We start from the raw sequence: 24,008 nt of genomic DNA, 5'->3' as shown, positions 1-24,008 counted from the left end.
CACAAATTGGATGAGATTGAACTAAATGCGTTACATACATACTAATAGATTTTGTCGAGCTTACTACAGAATGACTCTTCACGCACGAAGATGTGATTTACTGAAGCCTCAGTAAAAAATCGCGTTTATTCACTTTACACCTTAAGATCACGAAATAAATTGGTAAGTTTGATGCTTTCAAGCAGAACTGGCTTGTCATTTTTCGCAACAGAAAAGAATAATTTTTTATGGTCGTTTACCGACCGTGACCCATAGGTAATCGAGGAGTTAAGTTTCCATTCCTTGTAAACACGCAATTCTATATTCAAAGTGCAGTTCTTTGAAAGTTTTGTGAACAGCTATTAAAATCTTTGCTAAAGGGTGCTTGTCTAGCTGATGTAGTTTCGTGAGCTATCTGTCAATGTTGCTGGTTGAGTACTGAACTTTTAAAATATATTTAAATATGGATTGAAACCAACCCCACCCTCGTCAATGAGTTGGATCTTAACCACATTCCGTTCGAATTTTTGTGGACGTCATTTATTTAGAGATAGTGCATCTCTCCCACAATTTTTCATTTCAATTTGACACACACTGTCTGCGCTAAATTTAAAGCCTTTTAACGTGAAAACTCCTAAATTTCCGACTAGTCAACGCCTCCCAAATAGGAAATGATCTCTTTGTCTGCTTTCGCTAACAACGAAACTTGCGACGTTCCACTCAATTAGTCAATTTATTTAGATCTGTTCGTTCGATGCTTAACAAAAGTATGCTGTTGAAAACTGAGGGAAGCCTTGCTTTAGTAGGGTGAAAGTTGCGGACTCACTTATCGATGTTACACAGAAACACAGAAAGTTAGCCACTGTATGTGCAGCCCTCGTTCTTCATAACTTTTAAGATCCTCGTCGCAGTCACAAATTTCATCCTGTAACATGAGTGTCAACACATGGAATGTCCATGGAGAGATTTTTTAAATGTAACAATTGAAACGAAACAGCCAGGAAAGGAGCGTTTGGAAAATATCACCACAGCTCTCGTGTCGATTTGATCTTTGATCCGTTGATTAAAAAAGAGAAACAGAGAAGTGGGTTAAAAATCAGTTGTCCCTTTATTTTCTAGGTGAGCAAAGCAAATGATCTGTGGAGCTGTTTGGAATTCCTTGTCACTAAAAGAACATCTGGCTTCTGCAAGGAATCTGCCGATAATGTATTTAAAGAAGGATACCAAGTTTCAGAAATCTGTTGTAGCTTCTTGTTTTGGCTCTGATAAAATTTAGGGCATGGTCGAAGCGCTGAGGCTTTGGACAATCTCCCGGGGCTAATCGATCAGATCTCTCTCGCTCGTGTCAAATCCGCCTGGTCGCACTTTATTATCGGCATATTAACGAGGTAAAACACCCCAGTCTATCGCTTCAAATCTTATTTCAACTAATCTTCCGTGCTAATGAGCTTGTCTACTGCGTGAAAATCTATGAACAGTTGACATGTAATGCTTCGGTTTTATCTCAAAGGACTTAATAACTGGAAAGAAAAGTAAAAGAAAGATTCCTTAGTCACATATTCTACCTTAAGTTTTGTCAAAGCAGCCTTCAATGGTACAAAAACAAGGACTGTTTCGGTCGTATCTAGAAGGCGTTTCGTTACACAACAACCTGGGGAGTTTTCTTTTATCGTTTTTCTCTGTTGAAATTGTGAGCTCCCTGTGGAGATAATGAAAAAAAGATGCAAAAATGTGGTCTGCGCGCATTTTCCGCATAAAGGTAAACAAACCTGATTCCGTTACCACTTGGAACTTTTGTGCCTCGCTCTTTGAATGGCAAATTAAATACTTAATACATGGGAGGTTTTCCTGAACCCTTGACAACAATACAAAGGATTGGCAAACAATGAAAAATATCATTTTATTTTTATTGTGTTTAGAAGCCGAGTTTAAGAAACTTGTATTCTTGGTAACTCTTCAAGCGCATTAGCAGATGTTTGACATATTTAGCAGCGTATACTGACGCCGCACAAAAAGTCGAAATTTCAAGAATCAAAGGGATTTGATCGCCGCCTAATTGACTGACTCATTTGTTGGCCTCACGGCAGGGATACAAAGAGAATGAGTGAAAAATCGTTTCTCACAATCCCTAATGCTAATAAGAGCGTGACAGTTAACTTTGCCAGACATTTATTAACCTCGTCTCGAACTTGATATTTCCCAAATGTATTTCCGTTCATTAAGCCGAAATCAGCAGCTATAACTGCCTTAGGGTCTGAGTTGCGGCGTTATTCGAATGAATAGCGCTACCAGGTGGTCTGAGCGAGTTTGCCTAATATTTTGCAAACATACTACACTCAAAGTGCGAATCGACTAGCCGTGTCAATTTGTGGTCCGGCAGATAAAGGTGTAAATTGAATCTTTTTGAGCGCTGATGTCTCAGATATAATAAACTTTTGTTCGAGTCGGTTTCCGGTAACATCATTAACCCGTCGTAGAAAGTGTTCGGTCAGAGTCGTTGTAAAGCAAAAGACGCGGGTGAGTGGGACAGTGAAATTACAGCCAGTAGAGTCGCAGCATCTCACAAGAGTCTAAAACAATGTGTGGATCCCGAGGCCTGTTGCGTTTGGCCTTTCTACTCTATTTTGTGTTTGAATGCCATGGATTTCGCCTCGTGGCAAAGTTGGAGCCGATAACTGTGGAACTGGGGCGATCTGTGTTCTTGGATCCAGTGCGCGATCTGAAAATCACGTTCCCTGATGGAGCCACATGTAAGGTTGAAGTTATAAGAACTGATCCCTTGTCCCAAAGAGTGGGTTTTCTCTCTCCAGACATCTTTCCATGCGATTTCTCTCTCGGCGACGTGCAATATTCTCACTTGGGGTCCATGTTTTTCATGCAAGACTTTGTAAAACTACAAATCCGAGCGGACACAGAGACACAAACTCGTTTAATTCCACTCAATCTTCGCGTGACAGTTTTATTCACGGACATGGAAATCGTCAAGAAAAATCTTCCCATCAAAGTGTTGGAACTCGGGGGCATTTCCACAAACATAAACAGCGACGTGCTCGAGTTCAAAGACGACGCAACCAAAACATGTACCGTTACAATTCTGAACTTTAACAACGGAGGAGTAAATCCGCGATACGGAGAACTCGTAAATGTTACAGGGGACAAAGGAAACACGGCCAGCTTTGAATGCAGCGATTTCTTACAGTCCAATATTCGCTATCAACATAAAAAGCTTTCATCTTCTAATCGCGATTTTATTCCGCTGGTAGTGGAGCTTATCGATGAAAATACTCATCGAATCGAGAGGGAATACTTTCAAATAATCGTGCGTATAATGGAGGCACGATCGAACCAAAGACCTGTGGCTTCTTTTGAAGCCTCTCATACCGTGGAAGTCAATCAATACACGCTTGCCCCGATAACTTCTGATATCCTCGCTGCTTCTGACGCGGAAACCGATGCTCGTGAGATAATTTTTAATATCACTCAAGCGTTACAATCAGGTGAAGGTTCGCTGGTAAACACCGATGACTCTTATCACTCGCTGACAGCTTTCTATCAGAGAGATATCGAACAGTTTAAGATCGCTTATAGACCTCCTGCGACTCAGTCATCGGAGCTGCGCATGTTCCAGGTCAGATTAGAGGCTGTGGACACTGAGGGCGCGAAATCTGAACAGATTCTGCTCTTGATCATGGTAAAACCGACCAATAATCAAGCACCAATTGTCACGAAAAACGCTGGTCTTAGCTTATTTGAAGGTCAATCACGGGCTATCACAGAAAAATTCAATCTGGCCATCTCCGATAAGGATAACTTTGATGACGTCCGGCTGCAAGTGATTGGCGGCTTGAGGCATGGCGAGCTTCGAGTAATTGGACACAAAGCAAATCAGTTTATGGCAACGGATTTGGAAATACCCGTCATAACGTATCACCATGACGGTTCAGATACTTACAGTGACAATATTATCTTCCGGCTCACTGATACTCAACACGACGTAAAGTTCTTATTTCCAATAACCATTGGCCCCGTGGATGATACTGCTCCAACGCTGGTACACAATACTGGGCTGATATTGGACGAAGGGGATCTCGCATTAATAGACCAATACATGTTGAGTGCAACAGACATCGACTCCGAGGACAGTAAAATAAAATTCAAACTCATAAACTATCCAAACTTCCAAGAGGATGCGGATGATACACAGTTTGAACAGACCAGCATCGGTGTTTTGTGCCTGCGAACCAAAACTCCACCCGAAAGAGGTGAAAACTGGGTTCTACTTGAAGATGGTGTCTATGAAACAAATGTTACTCAGTTTTCTCAGGAGGATATAAACAACAGACGCCTTTACTATCGGCACCTTGGCGGAGAATATTTCAGTGATGAAGTCACTTTTGAAATGTTTGATGAGGCTGATGATCCCAATGTTTCTCCAATAAAAACTTTCCAGGTCACAATTCGACGAGTCGATGACTTACCTCCATTTTTGTTTCCTGGATGTCTTTTGGAATTAACCGCTGACGAGAAAGGACTGGTAGCGCTTAGCGAAGATGTACTGCACTACAAAGACAAAGATTCTGACGATGACGAACTTATATACTTCATTACAAAGGAACCTCGTTTTATTGACGATAGTTTGAACAGAAGTGAATCAGCTGGGAAAATTCTCGTCTCTGATACGAAAGTAAAAGCGTCGAGATTCACCCAGCTCCAACTGCGGCACAAAAAAATTATTTTCAAATCTCCTGACTTAGAACTTGGCATCAAAACTAGATACGTCCAATTTGAGTTTTCCGTATCAGACTTGTCTGGTAATACGGTCAGAAATCAGATCTTCCGTATTATTTTGACGCCGGTTAATAATCAGAGACCTCGTGTGGTAGTGAAACCTTTAGAGGTAGACGAACTAAACCAGGCGATTCTAGGGAGTGCACATTTGACGGCGTTTGATGAGGACACACCCCAAGATGCGCTGACACTCACTCTTGTTAATTCCCCGCGGTATGGCTTCCTCGTTAAAGATGACCTCGAGCTGCAGTCTCTGGATACATTTAGTGTTCAGGATGTTGCAGCGTCCCGAGTATGGTACCGTCACGTGACCAAAGGCGAGGCGAGTGATGAGGTTGGATTAACAGTTGACGATGGAATACAAAGAAAAAGCTTCCTTTTAGAAATAGGTATGTTGCTGTTATTGTGATATAAATGCTAATCTAACTTAAGCAAAGTCCCTTAGGAAAGACAAAACTGTCTACCGAGGGACTGGATTAGTTCTGGGGGGTGGGGGACGGGGAGTTTGGTGGGGGTTGAATATACAAGGTCATTTAGGAGCATGAATTAATATGAACTATCGCAAGGTGTTCGCGATCGGCGGCTGACTGTTGTACAAAGACTTTTATTACCCCCTTGCTGTTCAAAAAGAAAAAAAAAGGAAATGAGCTCAAGAAATATTTGCTTTTGCTGGAACTTATCGGGTAAGTAACATTTGGCTGTGCAGCCACTTTAGCCATACAGCTTAGGGTTTGGGCTCTTTGCCGATAAATCACGATGAATTAACCCAGCAGATCCATGGATTAAGAGAGAAATCTTCAAGAGTGCCCACTTATCGTCGAGAACGAACGGAATCAGTATAATTTACTTTCCAGCATTTGGAATCTTTTTTTTCAACATTTCTATCATTGACAATACTTAAAAACGGAGACCGACTCAAATCTGAAAGAAAACAAAACAAAGAACTCGCTATGTACCCGGCCATGTGAAAAGTTTGCGAAAGGCTGTGGAATTACGCAGATGATCATCGGGAAATTTCGGTTTATGTTACGCCGACTTCTCTACGCTCAGAGTGAGCACAATACAATAAGTACAAGGCCTAACCCGTAATAGGAACTGTTCTACATTCTTTAGCTTTCTGGCCGTTTTGGAATGGATCTTTAATCCGTGCAACAAGAACATTTCTTTTAATGCTGAGAGTCGAAAATCCTCGCGCTGCTTGTTTCCGGATTATGAATGTAAAATCCGTGGTTTAAGGTACCCTTTCACTTTAACATAAGAACACAAAGGTGCAATGGGGCACTCCTGTAATAAGTTTAAATGTAAACTAAAACCATGAGGAGAATTGTAATAGACACAACGCCTCCGGCGTAAGTTTTTGTCTCAGTTAATTACATCCTAGCCAGATTCCTTCGTACCATAAAGATCACTTTATGAAGACGGGTTATATCCTCACGAGTACCTATGGTAACTGGTACAGTATAGCTTTCACGTTTTCGAGTTAATTAAAATCAAAATTGTGATGTCATAAATTTTGAAATACGAGCAATGAAGTTATTAGGAAACGAAACTGGATTGTGATGTTTTTGAGCAGGGACCGAAATTCAATTCCATAATTTCAGGCTTCTTAAGTGTCATATCCTCGGTTCTTAAACTTACCAGAACCTTCTAGAAACGGACCCCTGGTTTCCAAAATGTAAAGACTGGAATGAGATTTGCCTCTTGTTTAAAGGTCGTATTCACGCCATGATCAAATAGAGTTGTACTCGTAAGAAAGAAGGGTCGCAGTTTATCTATCCTGATTTCGTAGCCTAAATTTTTCAAGCTTTCAAGCTTCATTTTCAACATGAGTTAATCTTCTCCCTTCTTGTCTTTATCCTCGCACATTATTTTCTTCTCTTTTGAATTTTAGCGCTTTAAAAGGTTCAAGGTTTTGATCTCGTAAAATGCTATCCTCTAGGACGCTAAAAAGACTGATTCTCTTCTTAGCCTCGATAGAGTCATGGCTGGAAGGTCAGTGTGTGACAATTATCTTAAATGACGCAAATGAACATTGAAACAAGCGTCGAGGATCGTACAAGAAGGTCGCGCGTGCAAGTTGGTCAGGAGATGCAATGCTTTCATTTTCTTAGAAAAACGGCCTTTAACCGCAAATGCCATGGCTGAGACAGCGACAAAGAAGGAAGAAAAACCTCCATGATTTTATAGTTTCTTTCAAAGCTTGTACGAATACAAAGTTTGGAATAAAAGACATCGATTGGAAATGGTTATACCACTTCGCGTTGGTGCGCCAAACATAATGACTTGACATGGTACTATTATTAATCAGTTTGACGTGTCATTCAGGTTGTTTTTTTACATTTTTTATCTTAATAAGAACCATATTTGACCATGAAATCGAAAACGATAAGAGTTTTTTTTTCTATTTTTATTTTAGTTTTATGAACTCGAAAGACAAGTAAACACAGCATGACTGGTAGGGTGATTTATGAGTCTAATCACAAGATTCAGACAAAGATGACCAGCAAAGCTCTAGTCTCAACAGCCATCACCCAACCCTCATCGTGTGAGGTTAACTTTCGGTCTTGTTTGAAGATTAGTACGATACAGAAGCTTTATAAAGATAAAATAGCGACGTTCAAACATGTCTGCGAAGAAGTCATCGCCCCAGTTGTTCATAAATTATCATATGATCCTTTTATGTAATATATCCTTACATGCACGAGGTTTCAAGAATTTTTTATAATATCGCTTGGCGATTTCTTGCTTAATAGTAAGCCAACAAGCTCTTGGAACCTAAATGAGTTGAAGTCGAATTTCACGTCATGTTCATTGCGTAATGAAAAAGAGGGGCTTTTCTCTGAAGAGTTTCGAAAAAAATAAAATCAAGATTTGCGCGCCTTAGCGTACAAAACATTTCCTGAACGAGAAACGATCACAAGAGGAATTTGTTTATTAAACAAAACGAGAAGGCGTGCGGCACATATTTTGCGCCATCCGTCGTTTATGAAGGCCAGGTATGATTGATTACCACGACATTCGCTCTGCATTGATAAGTGTTCCGGCACAAGCGCGATTAAAAGCAATCAGGTAATGTCTTTTTTTATATTAATAAGCATAGTCCTTCTTTTCGAGCAGCTTGCGTGCCCTAGTCCTGTCTACTTTGTTGGCACCACTTATTTTAAGCTAAGCTAATCAATGATAACTCAGCTATTGACAAAAAAAATCCCCAAAACATAGGCGTCCACATTTGAATTCGCGCGCAGTTTACCTCGCAAGTATCGGCCATTTTTGTGAAACAGTCTTTGCTTTTTTAACAGAGCGAAAGCCGTATTTTTTCAATTTCGTGCAAACTCCCTCAAGTTTTTTTACTTCTGAGCCTTTAACTCGTAAATCCTGTTAATCCCTCATAAACGGATTAAATCAAACACGAGCAATACGTTAACAGAGGCTACAAGTAAATAAACAATTTATTTTAATTTCTATTTAACTGTTTTGAACGCAAATTGTCGCGGAATTATTGATCGTATTTCAAAATGTCGTCGTATTTAGTAATCCTCTCTGGCAAAAGATTTCGAAGACGTTTCCAGAATGCTTTCTAGCTTTTTGTAAAGATTTCTTGCTGAGGTTTTGTGGAATAGAAAAGGTGTTTTAATGAAGTGGATGCGTACCGGACGTACTTATAGTTAACACTCGGATTGAGAGTACTTCTTCGCGTCCTTATCAGACAATTGACGAGCTCTAAAAAGTGGACCGGTTTCAATCCGTCCACGTTGGAAGTCTATTTCATAGGGATTAGGAAGTTCCACCTCATTTGTCTGAGGAAAATCCTGTATAATCTGCTTTTGTGGGGTAAATGGATTAAGCACTTCGAAAACAGTTCTTTGCCGCACAATGTTCCTTGTTTTGTTCCCTATGACAAATAACCTTAAAATTAAAAAAAAAAAAAAAAAAAAGAAAAGAAAATAGTTTAAATCATCGAGCCAGAAAAAGAGTTTTTATTCATGTTTAGAGATCTCTCGAGCACCGATGAAAGATCGGCCTAAGGCTGTATGGAAATATTCCCGGCCTCGATCGCTAGCTAGCTAATAGGCTGAAAAATATAAGGACTCGCTTAATCGCACGTAGGTTTTCAAACTCTGTTTACATACCATAGGAAGAAAAGTTCTGTTTGCGTGAACAAAACTGAAAAGTGTAAGAAAGGTGTCTGTTTCAACCCCTATGTTATCTCTGAAAAAAAAATATGTGGATGATTGATGAAAAATTTGAATGAGGAAAAAAGTGACATGCTGGAGAGAGCAGAGGTAGCAATTGTTAGCACGTGCAAAAATTTTACTGACTAATCCTATACGCCCTGACATTAGTCTACATATTTTCAAATCTCTTCTCTATATATTTGTTTCGGCATCGACAACGAAAATTTGTCTAATAACCAAGAGCTTCTTTAGTCGGCGATTATTTCCTTTACTCTTATGGCTAAAATGTTTGATTCACCAGTGATGGTTCGAGAAGAAATAGTACGGTAGTCGCTCGTAGAGCTTAGAGGGTCAGGTCTTTGTCAAAGGCACTTGGCGAGGTAAACTCGCTAGAATAGCCCTTGATGACAAATCTTGCTGATAGATTTGTTTTCGAGTAAGTTTATTCTTCCGACAGAAGAAACTTGGCCCGCATTAGCTAGGGCAAAATTCTCCTCGAGAAGTTTCCTTGGTAGAGTAGATTAGAGAATATAATAAAACAAGTCCTCTTGTCCAAAGGCTGACCCCTTCGTTTCATTTCAATTTGGTGGAAACTTTTAAGGGGAAAAATTTTTCAAGGAAAAATGTTTTAACTTTTTTCTTTTTTCTTATCCATCCAGTTATTATTCCTGAGCGCAACAATATCACTTGTCATGTGTACAATATGACAGTGACAGTAAAGGAAAACTCACGAGAGCCCATCAAAATTCACTCGACTTCTCAAAGTCCCCGCGACACTGAGATTATACTGCGCATCGCTAGCCCACCCCGGGTAGGGCGAATTCTACGCGATGGAAAGGTGAGCTACGAGTTTAGCGTCCAGGACTTAGAAGCTGGGGTTGTCTATTACGAGCACATCGGAAGGGAAACTGGACTCCAAGGAGACGTAGACCATTTCAATATGACGTTGTTGAATGACACAGAGACCTGGATTCGAGAGGGAAGAAGATATGAAGGTAACTAGAAGAATCATTGTTATGCATTGTGCTTTTATCAGTTTACAAAGAAATTTGCCCAAATCTTTTGCTGCCTTGTCTTAAGCAATTTCATGACCATTATAAAAAGTGCGCAATTCAAATAAGACAGCTACACCTTTTCAATGTTCTAGTGCCTTAAAAGTTAGGAGATTTCTGGGCAAAAGGTAGAAAAAGATTAGTGGATAATTTGAACAAGTAAGTCTACTTGTTGTTCCGAACATAGATCATTCATATTGAATACTATTAGATTATCAGTTCAACGCCTTCGCCTTCCCACTAGTTGAAGCACGTCGATTAGAGTTTAGTAAGTTTACAATGCAATAAAAGATGAGTATGTTATTCCATTTGAACTCCTACAGCAGTGACTGTGGTCACAATGATTCTACCAGTAGACAGCCAGCCGCCCGTAGTGAGTAGAATCAAACCAATTGTTGTGCTTGAAGGTGGAGAGACCAAAATCACGTCACGCCATTTGACAATTATTGATCCCGACACGCGTGACAATGACGTCACCTGTACCATTGATGTACAACCCATGGTGGGTTTCTTGGAAAGTGTCACGCCATCTCGGGGATCAGAGATCAGTAACGCAGGAAAACGTGTTACCTCTTTTACTCTTGACGAGATACGAGCTGGACACATCAGCTACGTGCAAGACAAGTATGAGAACAGCGAGCCAACCATGGACTGGGCGGCGTTTTCGTGTTCTGATGGTAATAACACATCACCGCGTTACTTGCTGAACATCGATATCATCCCGCAAAATGATGAAATGCCGCAGATATTCACCCGAAAATTTAAGGTGGATGAAGGTGATGAAATGATCATTGACGTAGCTGTTCTGAACGCAGTCGACAATGACGAACCTCTAGATGAGTTGGTTTTCTTCATTGTCACGCCGCCAAGTTACGGTATGATCACGGACACACGGAAGGGCGCCGTGGCACCAGTGTCCAGGTTCTCCCTGACGCAAATCAAAAAGTCGACCTCCATAGTGTATCAACATGATGGGACTGAAAGTACTCAAGATTCTTTCGTTGTAAGCGTCTCGGATGGCAAATACAACACAACGCGTTCGATTCCTGTTCTTATTACTCCTATTGATGACGAGGAACCTACATTGTCTGTGAATACTGGACTGCGTATTGCGTTTGTTGGTGAAAGCAAACCAATCACGCCAAATGACCTTAGAGCCACGGATATTGATTCCCCAGATGAGAACATTACATTTATAGTACGCAGTCCCCCACGGGCGGGACATCTGAGGCTCATAAACCTGAATGGGTCCATTCAAAACTTAGGTCGGTGGCAAAGGTTTACTCAAAGAGGCATTGAAGAAAGACGCTTAGTTTATTCTCAGAATCCTCACATCCCAAGCGTGAGAGATCAGATCAAATTTGACATTTCTGATGGTAAAAATACACGTTTAAATCAATTGTTTTACGTGGAAATCAGCGCGGGCGATAGAATTCACCCAACAGTAATCAATAAAGGGGTGCGCTTGACTCAGGACTCCCGCGTTATTATTTCAACAAACTTCCTCAGCGCCAGCGATTCGGGAAGTCCCAATGAAAAACTGCGGTTTTTACTAAAAAAGCAGCCGTTAAAGGGTCACTTGGAGCACTTGGACTTTCCCAGAATGCGGCTTAAATCCTTCACCCAACTTGATTTGGCGGGAAATAAAATTGTCTACGTACATACGAGTACCGACGAAGCTAAAGCGGACAGTTTTGAATTTGAAGTTTCTGATGGCACCAATAGCGTGGTCCGCACATTTTTGGTGACGTTATTAAACATTGAAAACAAAAAGCCAGTTCTCACCCATCAAAAACTTGTGGTCAATGAAGGTGAGAATGTGCTGATTACGCCTTTTGAGCTTCGTGCAGACGATCAAGACACACCTCCCGCAAATCTCGTGTACACAGTCACGCGCGTACCTCTACACGGTTGGCTACTAAACCACGGGATTCCCACGCGTGTGTTCACGCAAGAAGATATTAACCGTAATCAAATTTCATATGCTCACGATGGTACAGAGGTGGTCAAAGACAGCTTTAAAATCACAGTTAGCGACGGAATTCATAACAAATTTTACGTGTTTCCAGACACCGAGAAAGTTGTTCGTGAACCCCGGGAAATACGCGTGGTTGTTGTTCCTGTGGACAACAGAATTCCACAACTGGTTCTTAACAGAGGGGCCACCAATCTTGAAAAGTTATCGGGGAACAGAATCGGGCTGATTATAAGAAGTGCTTTGTTACGCGTGGAAGATCTGGACAGTATTAATTCTGAGCTTCTGTTCACTGTCACAGCCCAACCAAAAAATGGGAATCTTGTTGCACAAGGGAATCACCACAGTAACAGCAGCATCACAAACTTCACTCAGGCCGATATTGACGCCGGAAACATTTCGTATGTCCTACATGATGGTAGCAATGCCACCAATGACGGTTTCATCTTTGACGTTTTTGATCCTGCCGGGAACGTGCTGCGCTTTCAACGATTTTCTCTAACTTGGGCGTGGGTTTCGTTTGAACGTTCGCAATACCACGCAAGCGAGACAGAAGGAACCATAAGCCTCGGGATCATCAGGAACGGTTTTCTTGGGGACCCGTCCTTCGTCCGCATGGCTATAAGGGGTCTTACGGCCACTCGAGGCCAGGATTTCTCTTTAGTGAGCCCGGCTCATGTGCATTTCAGCCCTGGTCAGAGGAGAGCGGAGTGGAAGTTGATTGTAGAGGATGACGAGATTTACGAAGCCAATGAAACTTTAGAGGTGGAGCTGAGGAGTCCCGAGATGAGCGCCATCAGGCAGCCTAAGACAGCTCATGTGACCATCTCAGACCCGGAGGATGGTAAGATATAATTATATTTTTGGAAAGATATGTATTGCACAGAGCAATTTACATTTGGGATTAAAGATTTTTCATCACTTCTATCTGTTAGTGATGCCATTTGATTTTTCGTTGGTGATTTTTTTGCCTTATTTTTCTTTCTTTTGTTTGTTAGTTCCATCGGTTGAAGTTGTTCAAAGTCACTCTGTCGTGGAGGAAAGTGTTGGAGAAGTACGAATTCCCTTGAGGCGAACAGGAGACACCAGTCAGCGGCTCTATGTTAGTTGTGTGACTACCTTTTATGGAGAAGAAGGTATGAGAGAGAGAGATGACTGAGTGTAACTGTCCAAGTGGCTCACACTACTTGTGGTCTTCTCTATTTCCAACTAGACGTATAGCTTCTCTCTTATAAATGGGGTGCTCGTCCATCACAGGTTACTCCCCTATTCATGGTCTCTTTTTCACCCCCCCTCACCCCCCCCCCTTCCTGGGTGGGGTTATATTTTGAACTCTACCGAGGGAGAAGTAAAAAAAAAGTAAACTAAAATAGTTCCACGAATCATGTTTTGAACCATCAGAAAATGAGGGTATTGATACTTTTCTGTTAACTTGTATTTAATTTGTTTTAGGGTGGGCGACAGGAACGTTACCTACATCTATATTGTCCTACTCCGATTTTATCACGAGGCCTGATAGCAAGAACAGTGTGATTACATTTGAAAAGGCAAGCGTTAGTTGTGTTTAATTGCAGATTTTTTAAGTTGTACAGTCAGTAGAACCCAAGCCTCTCAGATTTACCGCTAATTTTGGCTGCTTCGCTGGGCGTCAAAGCGCATTCAAAACCGCAAACTACGCTGGCTAACATATTTTATGCAATAAATTTTGTCATGCAAGATGAGAAATCTTATGCGATTCTTATATTTTTTGCCTTAGACTAATGAAGATTCGGTTCAGTTACTCTGGTCATCGGGCTTATTTATGTTAGGAGGGTTACCTCGTGAGTTGTGCAGCTTGAAAAGTTCTACAAAAAGTTTTCATATTTTTCATTCGCAGAATTTCTTACGTTTTTCTTTCTTTGATCATCTTTGTCCCTTTTTGTTTTATTTTTACCTCCTGGTGTTTTTCCATCCAAAAATACAATTATCTTAAGGTTTTCATTTATTCGTTCTCCGACGCTCACCGACTCAGACTAGGGCGTCAGAGCTCATTTAATTTGGTTTTCCTTGTTTTTGCTCCGAAGGACGAAACAGTGAAATACTGCCCGGTCACCATAATTGATGACTCTCTGTACGAGAACGAGGAAAAATTTTATGTGAAGGTGATCTCCTATCATGGCAGTAGAATAAATGGTGAAAGGGATAGCAGCATTATCGTCATAGCACCGGATGTAAAGGACGGTAAGGGAACCGAATGACACGCGACATGATAGACTGAACAATTATGAAATAAATGTTTACATGTTTTCTTTAGCTTTGCGCCAATTTTCTAGTCTAGGTAGGACGAAGAGTCAAGCTCATTATCTGAGTTTTCAGTCACGCGAGCTGTCTTCAATGACACACCGCTATTTTTTTTTTTCATTTTCTGGGGGTTCTGGATCTATTTGTGTCGCCAAAAAAAAAACATCTTTCTTGTTCCGACCAGAAGATAATATCAACAAGTCAACATTGTAAGTCAGAAATTGAACCACAAGCGCACAAAGAAAGAAAACATTCGGCGCGGCTTCAAGGAATCGATTTTCTCCTCTTACGCCGCGTCGAACGTGCTGGCGCGTTCCCTAACAGGCGGTCCTCTTTGAAGGGAAAAAACACGGACGTGCTCTAAGTTAAGACGATTACAAGCTATAATTAGGGATTTAAGACATTTTTCGAAAACCAACGTCTAACGTCTGGTTGGAAAGGATTATCTTAAAAGAAGATTACTTATGTAAACATAAATCTGGCTGCTAAGTGCAACAACATGCAACGGTCTTGCTGGAAGTGACACTTCCTCTTTAAAACACTCTTTAAATCCTCTTATTTAAAGGTTAAACGGCGTTTAATTGTAGCATCTGATACTTTTTTTTTCTGTCTCGTCCGCCCACTTGCTGAACAATTTAATGAGTGTATCCATCAGTCTAACCACATGTTATCGTGTACTTAGAGCCCAAGGTATTCTTTGATCGAGGGCGTTACTTTGTGGATGAAAGTGTCGGTGCGATTGACGTCAGCCTGAAAAGGACTGGAACCGACCTCTCGAAACCATCGTCTGTGTTCTTGAGATCGAGACAAATGGATCCAATCTCCGCGCGAGGTATGAAAGATTTGACGCGACCTAACTTGAAAGTGGAGTGCACGTATCGGGCATGTAGAAATGCTTTTTCGATGTAGATTAGTAAAGAACAGCGCAGTCATTTAATCCTTTATAAACAATGTGGTTTTGCGTTCCTCAGAGTCTCTTTAGTATATTTGTGCTCCGCTGATTGTAACATTTTAGTGTCAATCTCTACAATGTAATGCAACACAGATGAACCGAAATCAGATGATGGTAGTTGACTTGAATGCTTTTTGATAGCCATTCATTAATGGGTGTCCAGTAATCGGGCCTGCCATGGTTAGACGAATTCGGCTTTCTGTTCCTGTTCAAATTTCAACCCTGTTCATGTACACAAATCTAGACTCGATCACCGATTTATTCGATTGCAAAAAAAAAAAAAACAAGTCTGAGTGCAGTGTAGATAGTAAGACTTTCCGATTGTTATGTATTCTTTACGAGACATTGCACTACCTTTGTGCCTAAATTACTTAGGATTTTCTGTGATCATCTTGCAGCCACTGAAGACTACATCCCCGTCATCCAAATGGTTTACTTCCCCCCTTTCTCCAAGATTCAAACAGTACAGGTCACTATTCGAGATGACAAAGGACTCCCTAGAGTGGAGGGGACGGAGGAATTTGAAGTTGTGCTCAGAACGCCTATCAACACTGGGCTTGGAGAGATAAGCGAGACAGTCGTCACTATTGACGACTCGATTTCAGATTGTGAGTTTCTTTCTGATATATACTGAATGTACGTATATTTTTTATGTGTAAGAGAAAAAGTAGCCCACGCATCTTGAATGGAGAATTCCGCCGTTGTGTCTGGGAAGCGTGCATACGAACTGGAAAGAAACAGCCCTACCACCTAACTACACAATTCTGCAATTTCTGTCTGCCACTTTCTAACTTTGAATTGCAATAGCTTTGTGGTCAATATAAAGGTGAGGTGAGATCTTTGAAGCCTAGCCCATGAATGGAGCGGCCTATTCCTATTCCAATGGCATAAGGCGAATAGAGTATCACTACTCTTATGGACAGGATGCCATTCCATTTCCAGCCATTCCATTTCCAGCCATTCCATTTCCAGCCATTCCATTTCCAGCCATTCCATTTCCAACCATCCCCTAATATTCCGTTAGGTTTCATTGAGAGTATTCTGGTACTGATTAGCTCTTTTGAGGTAGACAACCAAACCAAGTTTAGGTTTGAGGCTTGACCATTCCACTTGCAGTCCAGTTCTCCGCTAGAAAAGAGATGTGTACCGATATGTTTGCTGAGATAATAGTACTTAAATTACGTTATTTGTTGTAATACACTCATCAGATTTTCATGTAAAGGTTGCTGCTATCTTGTTTCTTGCCCGTCTGATGTCTTCCGTTCTTTCCTAGTACCCACAATACAATTCGAAAAGACAGCATATTTTACTCGTGAGGAATCAGGGACACTAAACGTTGTGCTCATGCGCAGTGGTGATCTTACATATACGTCGTCAGTTCGATGTTACACGCGGTATCTTACAGCACAGGTGGAACGAGATTTCAAGGAGAGACCGGACACGGACAGGTCACTGGTTGTGTTTTACCCTGGGGAGTATCGGAAGATTTGTCCCGTGTCTATTGTGAACGATGCTGTGTTCGAAGAGAAGGAAATGTTTCGATTAAAATTAGGCAGCGTGGACAAGGGAAGCCAGTTAGGAAAGAGGAATACTTCAATAATAAGCATCCTGGACTCTGCAGATAGTAAGTACTGAAAACTAATAGGCAAGAAAATATGCGATTTACAAGCTCGTTTGTGAAATAGAGCTAACTCTCATCTTGAAAATATCTAATTAAAAAAATTAGAATAAAAAAAGGAAAATCGGTCCGACAGAAAGGGGATCCCCAAAACTGTTAGCAAAGCTCAGATTTCAGATCACCCATTCATATTTTTGTTACATATCTAATTTTATTGACGCCAATTAAATCTTTGGCACAATATTGCATGAACTTTAGGAACTTTGTTGTAATTTTCTCTTTTTCGTTTTGGCTTTTGCAACTTCTTGGAATTGAAATTTGTTGCGCGCCTATCTTTTCACAGAGCCTGTGATTCAATTTACCAAGGAACGTGTATCTGTCGTGGGCCCCGCTCTAGCAGGAGCGAACAGTGAAGCTTTTATTCCAGTTAAGAAATCAGGCGACCCAAGCGTGAGGTCGAGGGTCAGAGTTTATACTCTTGATGGATCAGCAAAGGCTGGCAGAAGTTATCAACCGATGACAGAGGTAATTCAATTTTAAAAACAAGCTTTTGTATGGAGCTGCAAGTCGCGTGCGAGAAAAAAATAACAGACATTAGTAGTACAGGTGTATGGCTTCCTCAAGTTCATGCCTCACTCGTCCGTTTCTTTCGTCAGTGCTTGAAACGAAGGGCTACTGGCAGACAGCGATGAAACCTGCTTCTCGCCTGTTTTTCTAAAAGTAAGATAGATAGGACGGGGATTGGGCAATTTCGTAAAAAAAAATGGTAGCCTTTGTTCATAATAGTATTGTTGTATAGTCACCAAATCTTTAACATTTAATTCATTAAAAATAATTTATTCTCCACATGCTTTTGTAGATTATCGAGTTTTCGGGAAACAAGTCAGTTCATGTGATAGCAATCAAACTACTCTTTGACGCTCATCGAAAGATTCGCTCCGCGTTCACCGTCCATCTGAGCTCTGACATGGCCGGTGAGAGTAGCCTGGGGCTGAAGAAAGTCATCGTTTACATCGAACAGCCGTCTACAAATCCAACCGTCACGTTTCCGTTATCGCCCAGAATTGTGTCATTGCGTGACTATGATGACGTCAGTGGTGCAGAATCAGATGTTATCATGGGTTATCCGCTGATCTGTGTGACGGTAAGTTCGCAGAAAAATCACAACATATCAAAAAGCTTGTGTGCAGCGGAATACCGAGTGAAGTAAACGTGGGGTGTATGTCGTAGGTGTAGTCTTCCAGTTTTGCCCTTAGTCTACGAATTGGTTTAAAAATCTGTTTTATACTTTGTTTAATACTCGTGTCCTCAAAAGGCATCATTCTCAATATTTTTCGTGCAGGCCTGTGATCCTAAACATCCTCGTTATGCAGAGACTGGCTCCATCTGCTCTTCACAAAGAATCGACAACAGGTTGACGCAATTCCGTTGGCAGGTTGGTGATGATTCTAAGGACCTCACCAGTGACACTTTTTTCGCCAGAACTGACCTCGTGACTTTAGACAGCTTATACTTAGTCCCAGGTACTCGAGTGCGATGTGTTGCACGCGCGGTTAGCGACCGTGGTGAATTGGGCCTTGAGTCGACTAGCCCTCAGGTGAACGTGAGCAGAAAAGAGGGACTGTGTACATCACGTGACCCTCATCGCATGGGTTCCCAAGAGATTGTGGCGAGTATCTTTTTTACAGGGATGACAGGTGATAAGTATTCTAACAAAGTCCATATTAAAGTCGCCATTCCTCATACCGACGGTCTGATACCAGTTATATCCACCAAGAGGTTGACAAACTTCAAACGGATCCTTCGTCCAGGCGTGCTGAGACAGGCGCAACACAAATGTTCCAACCTTCTGGATGTTAACGAACAGATCACCAACTTCGGTTTTGTTTCTCCCTCCATGAAAGATCGTAAAAGTATGAACGAGGGCGAACCTTATCAATTTAGCTCTGGATTAAGAGGAAACAGAACATTACGCTTTTATAGCAATCTCGATCTGGAGTCGTGTGTTTGGAATTTTAACAGTTACTATGACTTATCAGAACTTACACAGTATTGTGGCGCTTCGGTGACGTCAGATGGACAATCACTTGATATCGCAAAATCCCAGATTACCGTTCGGGTACCTCTCTATGTGTCTTATGTGTATCGCGTACCAAGGAGCAGAGGGAACTGGGTCCATTATGACCATGCCATGTATTTGCGCCTCTATTTAACTTACGACACTGCCGTGCTGTTGAATAATGGCGTGCAAACTCCTGAGGGAGGTATGTTTAAAGGAGACCTGTGGCCAACAGCTATTTCTGTTCGCGAGGAAGATAAGAAGCTGGTGGTGAATTTCAACACCAAGACCAAGTTTCGAGGAACATACCTGATTAAAAACCCCGGTAAGTTTATTTCAGCTGCGTCATAGATGAATGTCTACAGAAAAGTTTTCGGCAAAAGATCTGTTAGATAAAAGTCCCCCGTTGTTCGAAGGCTGGATAACGCTATCCACTGGATAGATCCTTATCCGGTGGATAGCGCAGTAGGTTTTGCTATCAGTTTATCTGCTGGATAGCGATTTATCTGTTAATAGCGTTATCATCCCTTTATACAAGTAATACAACTGGGCCCAGACCTGCAACTTTTGTACTTAACCATTAAAGAAAATAGGCTTCGTACGATGGAGCTTGAACGTTTTAGTTTTATCTTTCTGCAATTACTCAAACAATGCACATCGGTGCACATACCCTCTAATTAAGAACCTTCAACTAGAACTAGTCTTATTCAAAATGTTATTTTTTATGATGAAGGTACCCAAACCATGGCAGCTGTTATGTCACGTGACCGCCCTCACCAAAGTTTCCGTTTGAGCCTCGTGTCAAGTGAGCAAACGTTCGAGTACCCCAAACAGACCTGGCAATTTCAGTCCCAGTTTGCCTTGCGGGATTACACTGGTGTTTATTTTATCAAACTGATTCCTTGTACAGCTGATGAGGTGGGCATTTTAGAAATCTTCACGTCAGTAGTATTATGTGGCACATTTTTCCCCGTAAATAAAAACACAAAATAACGATGTAAATGAGTGGCTGGATTCAATTTTTGTTTCCATGCAGGGAGTGACTTATTCAGAACCGCCGACTTGTCATCCACGTGATCCAGCGACGTTCACTTTACCAATCAGGTTCCAGCAGGTTCCCGACCCAGTCCCCGGGCAATTTACTCTAAATGCTCAGTTTCTGCTGCTGGCCGATCGGGAGCAGTGGTTGGATCGAGACGTTGATGGGATGAAGAATTTTAACGTGGACGCAGCCTTCTCTAGAGGTATATATCACTTTAGATTTGTGTTAGGAAAATTCTATACATCCTTTCTGTTTCTCTGTTTCTCTTGTTTATAAGAACCAACACTTAAAACTAAAAGTTGACTCAGATCAGCCGACGTGAGCCGGCGCAAAATCCCTCCGCACATACGTTTCTCTTAGACTCCATTCCTTTTATGCTGACCTACTAAAAAGTGTGTCCCTACGACATGTCACAAGGAGCGGCTAGTTGCTGAGGGGGACTTTTTTCTTTGGTTCTCCTGGCCCTCTGAGCTTTTTTATTTTATTTTAAGTATCGTTCCTTCTCGATAACTGACAAATACAATACAGTACAATATTCTTTATTTAACGAAGGTGACGTAATTAACCCAATGAGTTATCTAACTTACGGCCTTTACAACAAACCCACCATCCCACCCCAGGGGAGGACATCCATCACACAGTAATCTCGCGAGTGGGAAATTAACGTCTCCTGCTCCTAACCCTGCAGGAGACGGGACCTCCATTTATTCGACCCTATCCGAGAAGACTGGAATACCTAACCATTTCTTGATGTTATAGAAAGGTAGCAAATTCTTCTCAATTATTTTAAGACCTTGAGTGTTGGTCCGGCCGGGGCTCGAACCCTCGACCTCGCGTACAACAGTCCAGCACACTATCCATTGGGCTAACTGAGCTTTGTAACCAAGTGATAGGGGCAAGTTACCTTTTCTCTTTTTTCTAAAAGAAACTAAATTGGAACCCAAAATTTTAATATCTGCGTGTTTGTTGTGCATAGACTCGAAAATCTATGGTCGCATCTCGCTACTCGAAGCCAGAGGACTGGGCAGGGGTAGAAAAGGATATGCTTTAGCGGCAGAAAAGGTGTACCTGTGTACAGGGGTCGGAGAGTTTGTTCCTACCTACGACCCATTGAAGAACAAATTTGGATGCATGGCGCAGTCACTGTACCTGGGGCATCGGCTGAAAGTTCTCGTAAGTTTGTGATGCTTTTTGCACGAGGGAAATAAGTATGCAAGGACATTGGAAGAAAAGAAGAAAAAAATTGTGCCACTAGTTTTGCAAAATAGATCAATATTCCTGTATTAAGGTGTCTTTTTATCACTCATCATTTCATGGCATGTTAGTGTACAGTTCCTTAAAAAACGGTGTTGAGACTGGAGAGAAATTCTTTTTTTTTTTTCTTGTAAACATCATTCCAAATTTGAAGAGGAATCACTACCACACCAAGAGACCTAATATACTTGAATGGCTGTTTGTCCACGCGTCCAAAATGAATTCTCTTTCTTATTCAACAGGACAGAGAAGAACCAGACACGATAGATACCCATCTCTCCAATGTGCCATTTAACGCAAAATTTGCAGAACAAGAAGTCCCAGCCGCCAACTTCTCTGAAGACCCCGGGTCTGACGGGTTTTTAATGAACAGTGCTCCTTTGTTCGAGGTACATGTTTTAAATGTCGGTTTTCCCATACTTGTGTTTTTTCGTTGTTTTTAGTGCACGGTATGACGTACCAACGCCAAGACCTTACCTTGCCTGTCCCCATGTGTAGCAGCGTTTGCACCAGTTTATTTTGCATAATCGATAAAACTTCGCTTCTTTCCTCCTTGGCAGGTTCCCAGGAGCCGGAAGTGGTTCATGCATGCTATTTATTCTGTCACTTCCGGAAGTAACTCCAGACCTGCTCGATCGATTAGTCGTTCCACCGCTGACAGGAACGAAGTTACTTCCCATATCTTATCCAAGGTAGATAGCCGCTCATTCAAGCTGTCCAATCGCTTACACCGCCGCGATCTCGCCGCTAATCAGCAAATAGGAGTTCACGGGCAAGGGGCAAATATCAAGATGATACGGCTAATCTCTGAGCCAACGGAAACGGAAAGAGCGCGGAATACATCATCTACAGAACCATCAAAAGAGGTTAGGGAGGCAGAGTTAAACAGAGCTCATGATACTAGCCTGGTGAACCCGCTGGTTATTGGCATCGCGGGAGTTTGCCTTTTGCTTTTGGTCACGTTGGTCGTTGTGGCCGTCTTGTTTAGACGCAAACTGCTGACTCAGCAAACCCAGAATTCTTCAGCAGTTGAGTCGAGATCGGAAGAAGTTACCGCCACGCAGACGAGGGGTGTGGCGGTGTGACAAACTAAATCTTGCAAACCAAGTGCAGTTCACTCAGTCATCGTTGTATGTATCTAAAACAACTGTTAACGCGCTTCTGAAGCAATCGAATTTTAATGTTGATGCAGTAAAATGTTTGGCACCTAAATTTATCGCCGTACTGTATTATATTCATATCTTTGAATCAACAACTAATCACGTAATGAAGTCGTACTGGCCATTTAGTGTCTTACTGATGATAGAATGACTTAGCAGCAGTTGACGAGACCTATTTGGAAAAAAAAAATTAACCGACTAACAAAGTTAGATATCGTGTCACCTTTATAAAATTTCAAATTAAGGACACACTAAGAATTAAGTTCATTAGAGCGTCATAGTGCACTATAAATCATAGTTTAGCCATTATCCAGTAGAGGTAACTATTCATGATAGCTTGGTCGCCGTAGCGAATTTCAGTTTAAATTTATTCCTAAGTTGATGAGTGTTGTCTCAGTTGCTTCATCCTAGAGCTAGTGCTTGAAATGACAGCTGTTCAAAATTTGCCGTGGTGGTTTATCTGCCTAATATTACTTGTAAACCAACCAAGTTAACGAGTGTTGTCACAATTGCTCGCCAAAGCAGCTCATCAGAAAAAGTTCAGAGTTGTAGCGCTAGTAAGGCAGTAAACGATTTGAAAAAGAGGTATTAGGCGTTAGAGTAAAAGTTGCCAGATATTTTATTTATTTTTTTTTTTATACGACCACCATCCCGAATCATAGTAAAAGGTTGAGTCGGAGAAGTAGAAGTGCACAGAAACAAAATGTCATGCCATTCCCGAGCTTTGCCTGAAGCGGTTTGATTAAAAATTGTAAAATAAAAGATTAACAATACGTATGATTTACGATCCTCGCAGTACAAAGCGATATTTATGCAATAGCGAAAATCAGACCTGAAAAAAGTCAGGCCTTTACGGATTTCGAACCACTGACCTCTGCGATACTAGGGCAGCGCTCTACCAATTGAGCTAACAAGCCAACTGGGAACAGGCCGTTAAGTTGATTCGTAATAAAACCGTGATGACAAATCAGATACGATGAATATATGAAGTTCATATATTCATATGAAGTTCATATGAAGTTCATATATTCACATGATGCACGATCCTACTGCGAGGATCGTGCATACGTATCTATAACCGCAGTCCAAAATATATGAACTTCATATATTCATCGTATAAGATTAACAATTGAGGTATTAATACAATATTTGTGACCCACACATAACCTGGTCATCGCAGACTGCAAGTTAGAGCTAGCAAAGACGGAAAACTAAAACAATAAAGTTTTGCTCTCATTAGCCATGAAAAGGAAAAAGAAAGTGGAACATGATAATATAAAGGTTAAAAAATTTGGTGGTAATGTATGCTGACCACTAAATGTGTTTGTATAATATTTATATAGATATAAATAGCTGGCTTAACTTCTATTTCTTTATGAGCTTTATTTAATTAATAGCTGGATTTGAAGAGAGGATTTTTATCACGAGGCACACTCACTTATAATATATCTTCGGCCGCGGCCTCGTTGTACACGCCCAGGTCTACGTGGTAATTTTAAATAAGGTGTTGGACTGGTCAGGAGCGATATTGGTTCCTGACTCGTTGAGTTCAAGTTATGATGGTTTCCATGGTTTCCAGATGGTGCTACAAGTTGTACAAATAAACAAATCTTTCACACTGTCTTTGTGTTTTAACTGCCTCATCAAAACAAGTTCAAATATAAAGGCAAAGAA

General features: G+C 41.2%; 1 protein-coding gene across 2 annotated transcripts; it reads left to right on the top strand.

The window, feature by feature from the left end:
* Positions 1-1,846: 1,846 nt before the first annotated feature.
* Positions 1,847-23,955, top strand: LOC111334415 (FRAS1-related extracellular matrix protein 2). Of its 2 annotated transcripts, XM_022940135.2 has the most exons (17): positions 1,856-5,156; positions 9,602-9,937; positions 10,318-12,813; positions 12,968-13,105; positions 13,422-13,516; positions 14,033-14,189; positions 14,932-15,081; positions 15,600-15,809; positions 16,475-16,825; positions 17,163-17,344; positions 17,679-17,963; positions 18,162-19,203; positions 19,612-19,796; positions 19,915-20,122; positions 20,897-21,093; positions 21,417-21,563; positions 21,735-23,955. In XM_022940135.2, the coding sequence occupies exons 1-17, from the start codon at positions 2,558-2,560 to the stop codon at positions 22,257-22,259; spliced, it is 9,303 nt and encodes a 3,100-aa protein (XP_022795870.2). In that variant the 5' UTR covers positions 1,856-2,557; the 3' UTR covers positions 22,260-23,955. The 2 variants fall into 2 exon arrangements, with proteins under 2 accessions (XP_088588943.1, XP_022795870.2); XM_088732817.1 differs by lacking the exons at positions 19,612-19,796; positions 20,897-21,093; positions 21,417-21,563; positions 21,735-23,955 and having other exon boundaries at positions 1,847-5,156; positions 19,915-20,094.
* Positions 23,956-24,008: the final 53 nt, after the last annotated feature.

Source organism: Stylophora pistillata, chromosome 9 (assembly GCF_964205215.1).
Source record: "Stylophora pistillata chromosome 9, jaStyPist1.2, whole genome shotgun sequence".
Classification (NCBI taxonomy): Eukaryota; Metazoa; Cnidaria; class Anthozoa; order Scleractinia; family Pocilloporidae; genus Stylophora; species Stylophora pistillata.
Note: the sequence above shows the minus strand (reverse complement) of the source record. Positions and strands in the feature narration are given on the sequence as shown.

What these genes read in the sequence shown, in the direction of transcription:
- LOC111334415 (XM_022940135.2), top strand. Translation starts at nt 2,558, where the DNA reads ATGTGTGGATCCCGAGGCCTGTTGCGTTTGGCCTTTCTACTCTATTTT. An exon ending in TGACGACTCGATTTCAGATT is followed by an intron (nt 15,810 to 16,474) that starts GTGAGTTTCTTT and finishes GTTCTTTCCTAG; the next exon opens with TACCCACAATACAATTCGAA. An exon ending in ACAGTGCTCCTTTGTTCGAG is followed by an intron (nt 21,564 to 21,734) that starts GTACATGTTTTA and finishes CCTCCTTGGCAG; the next exon opens with GTTCCCAGGAGCCGGAAGTG.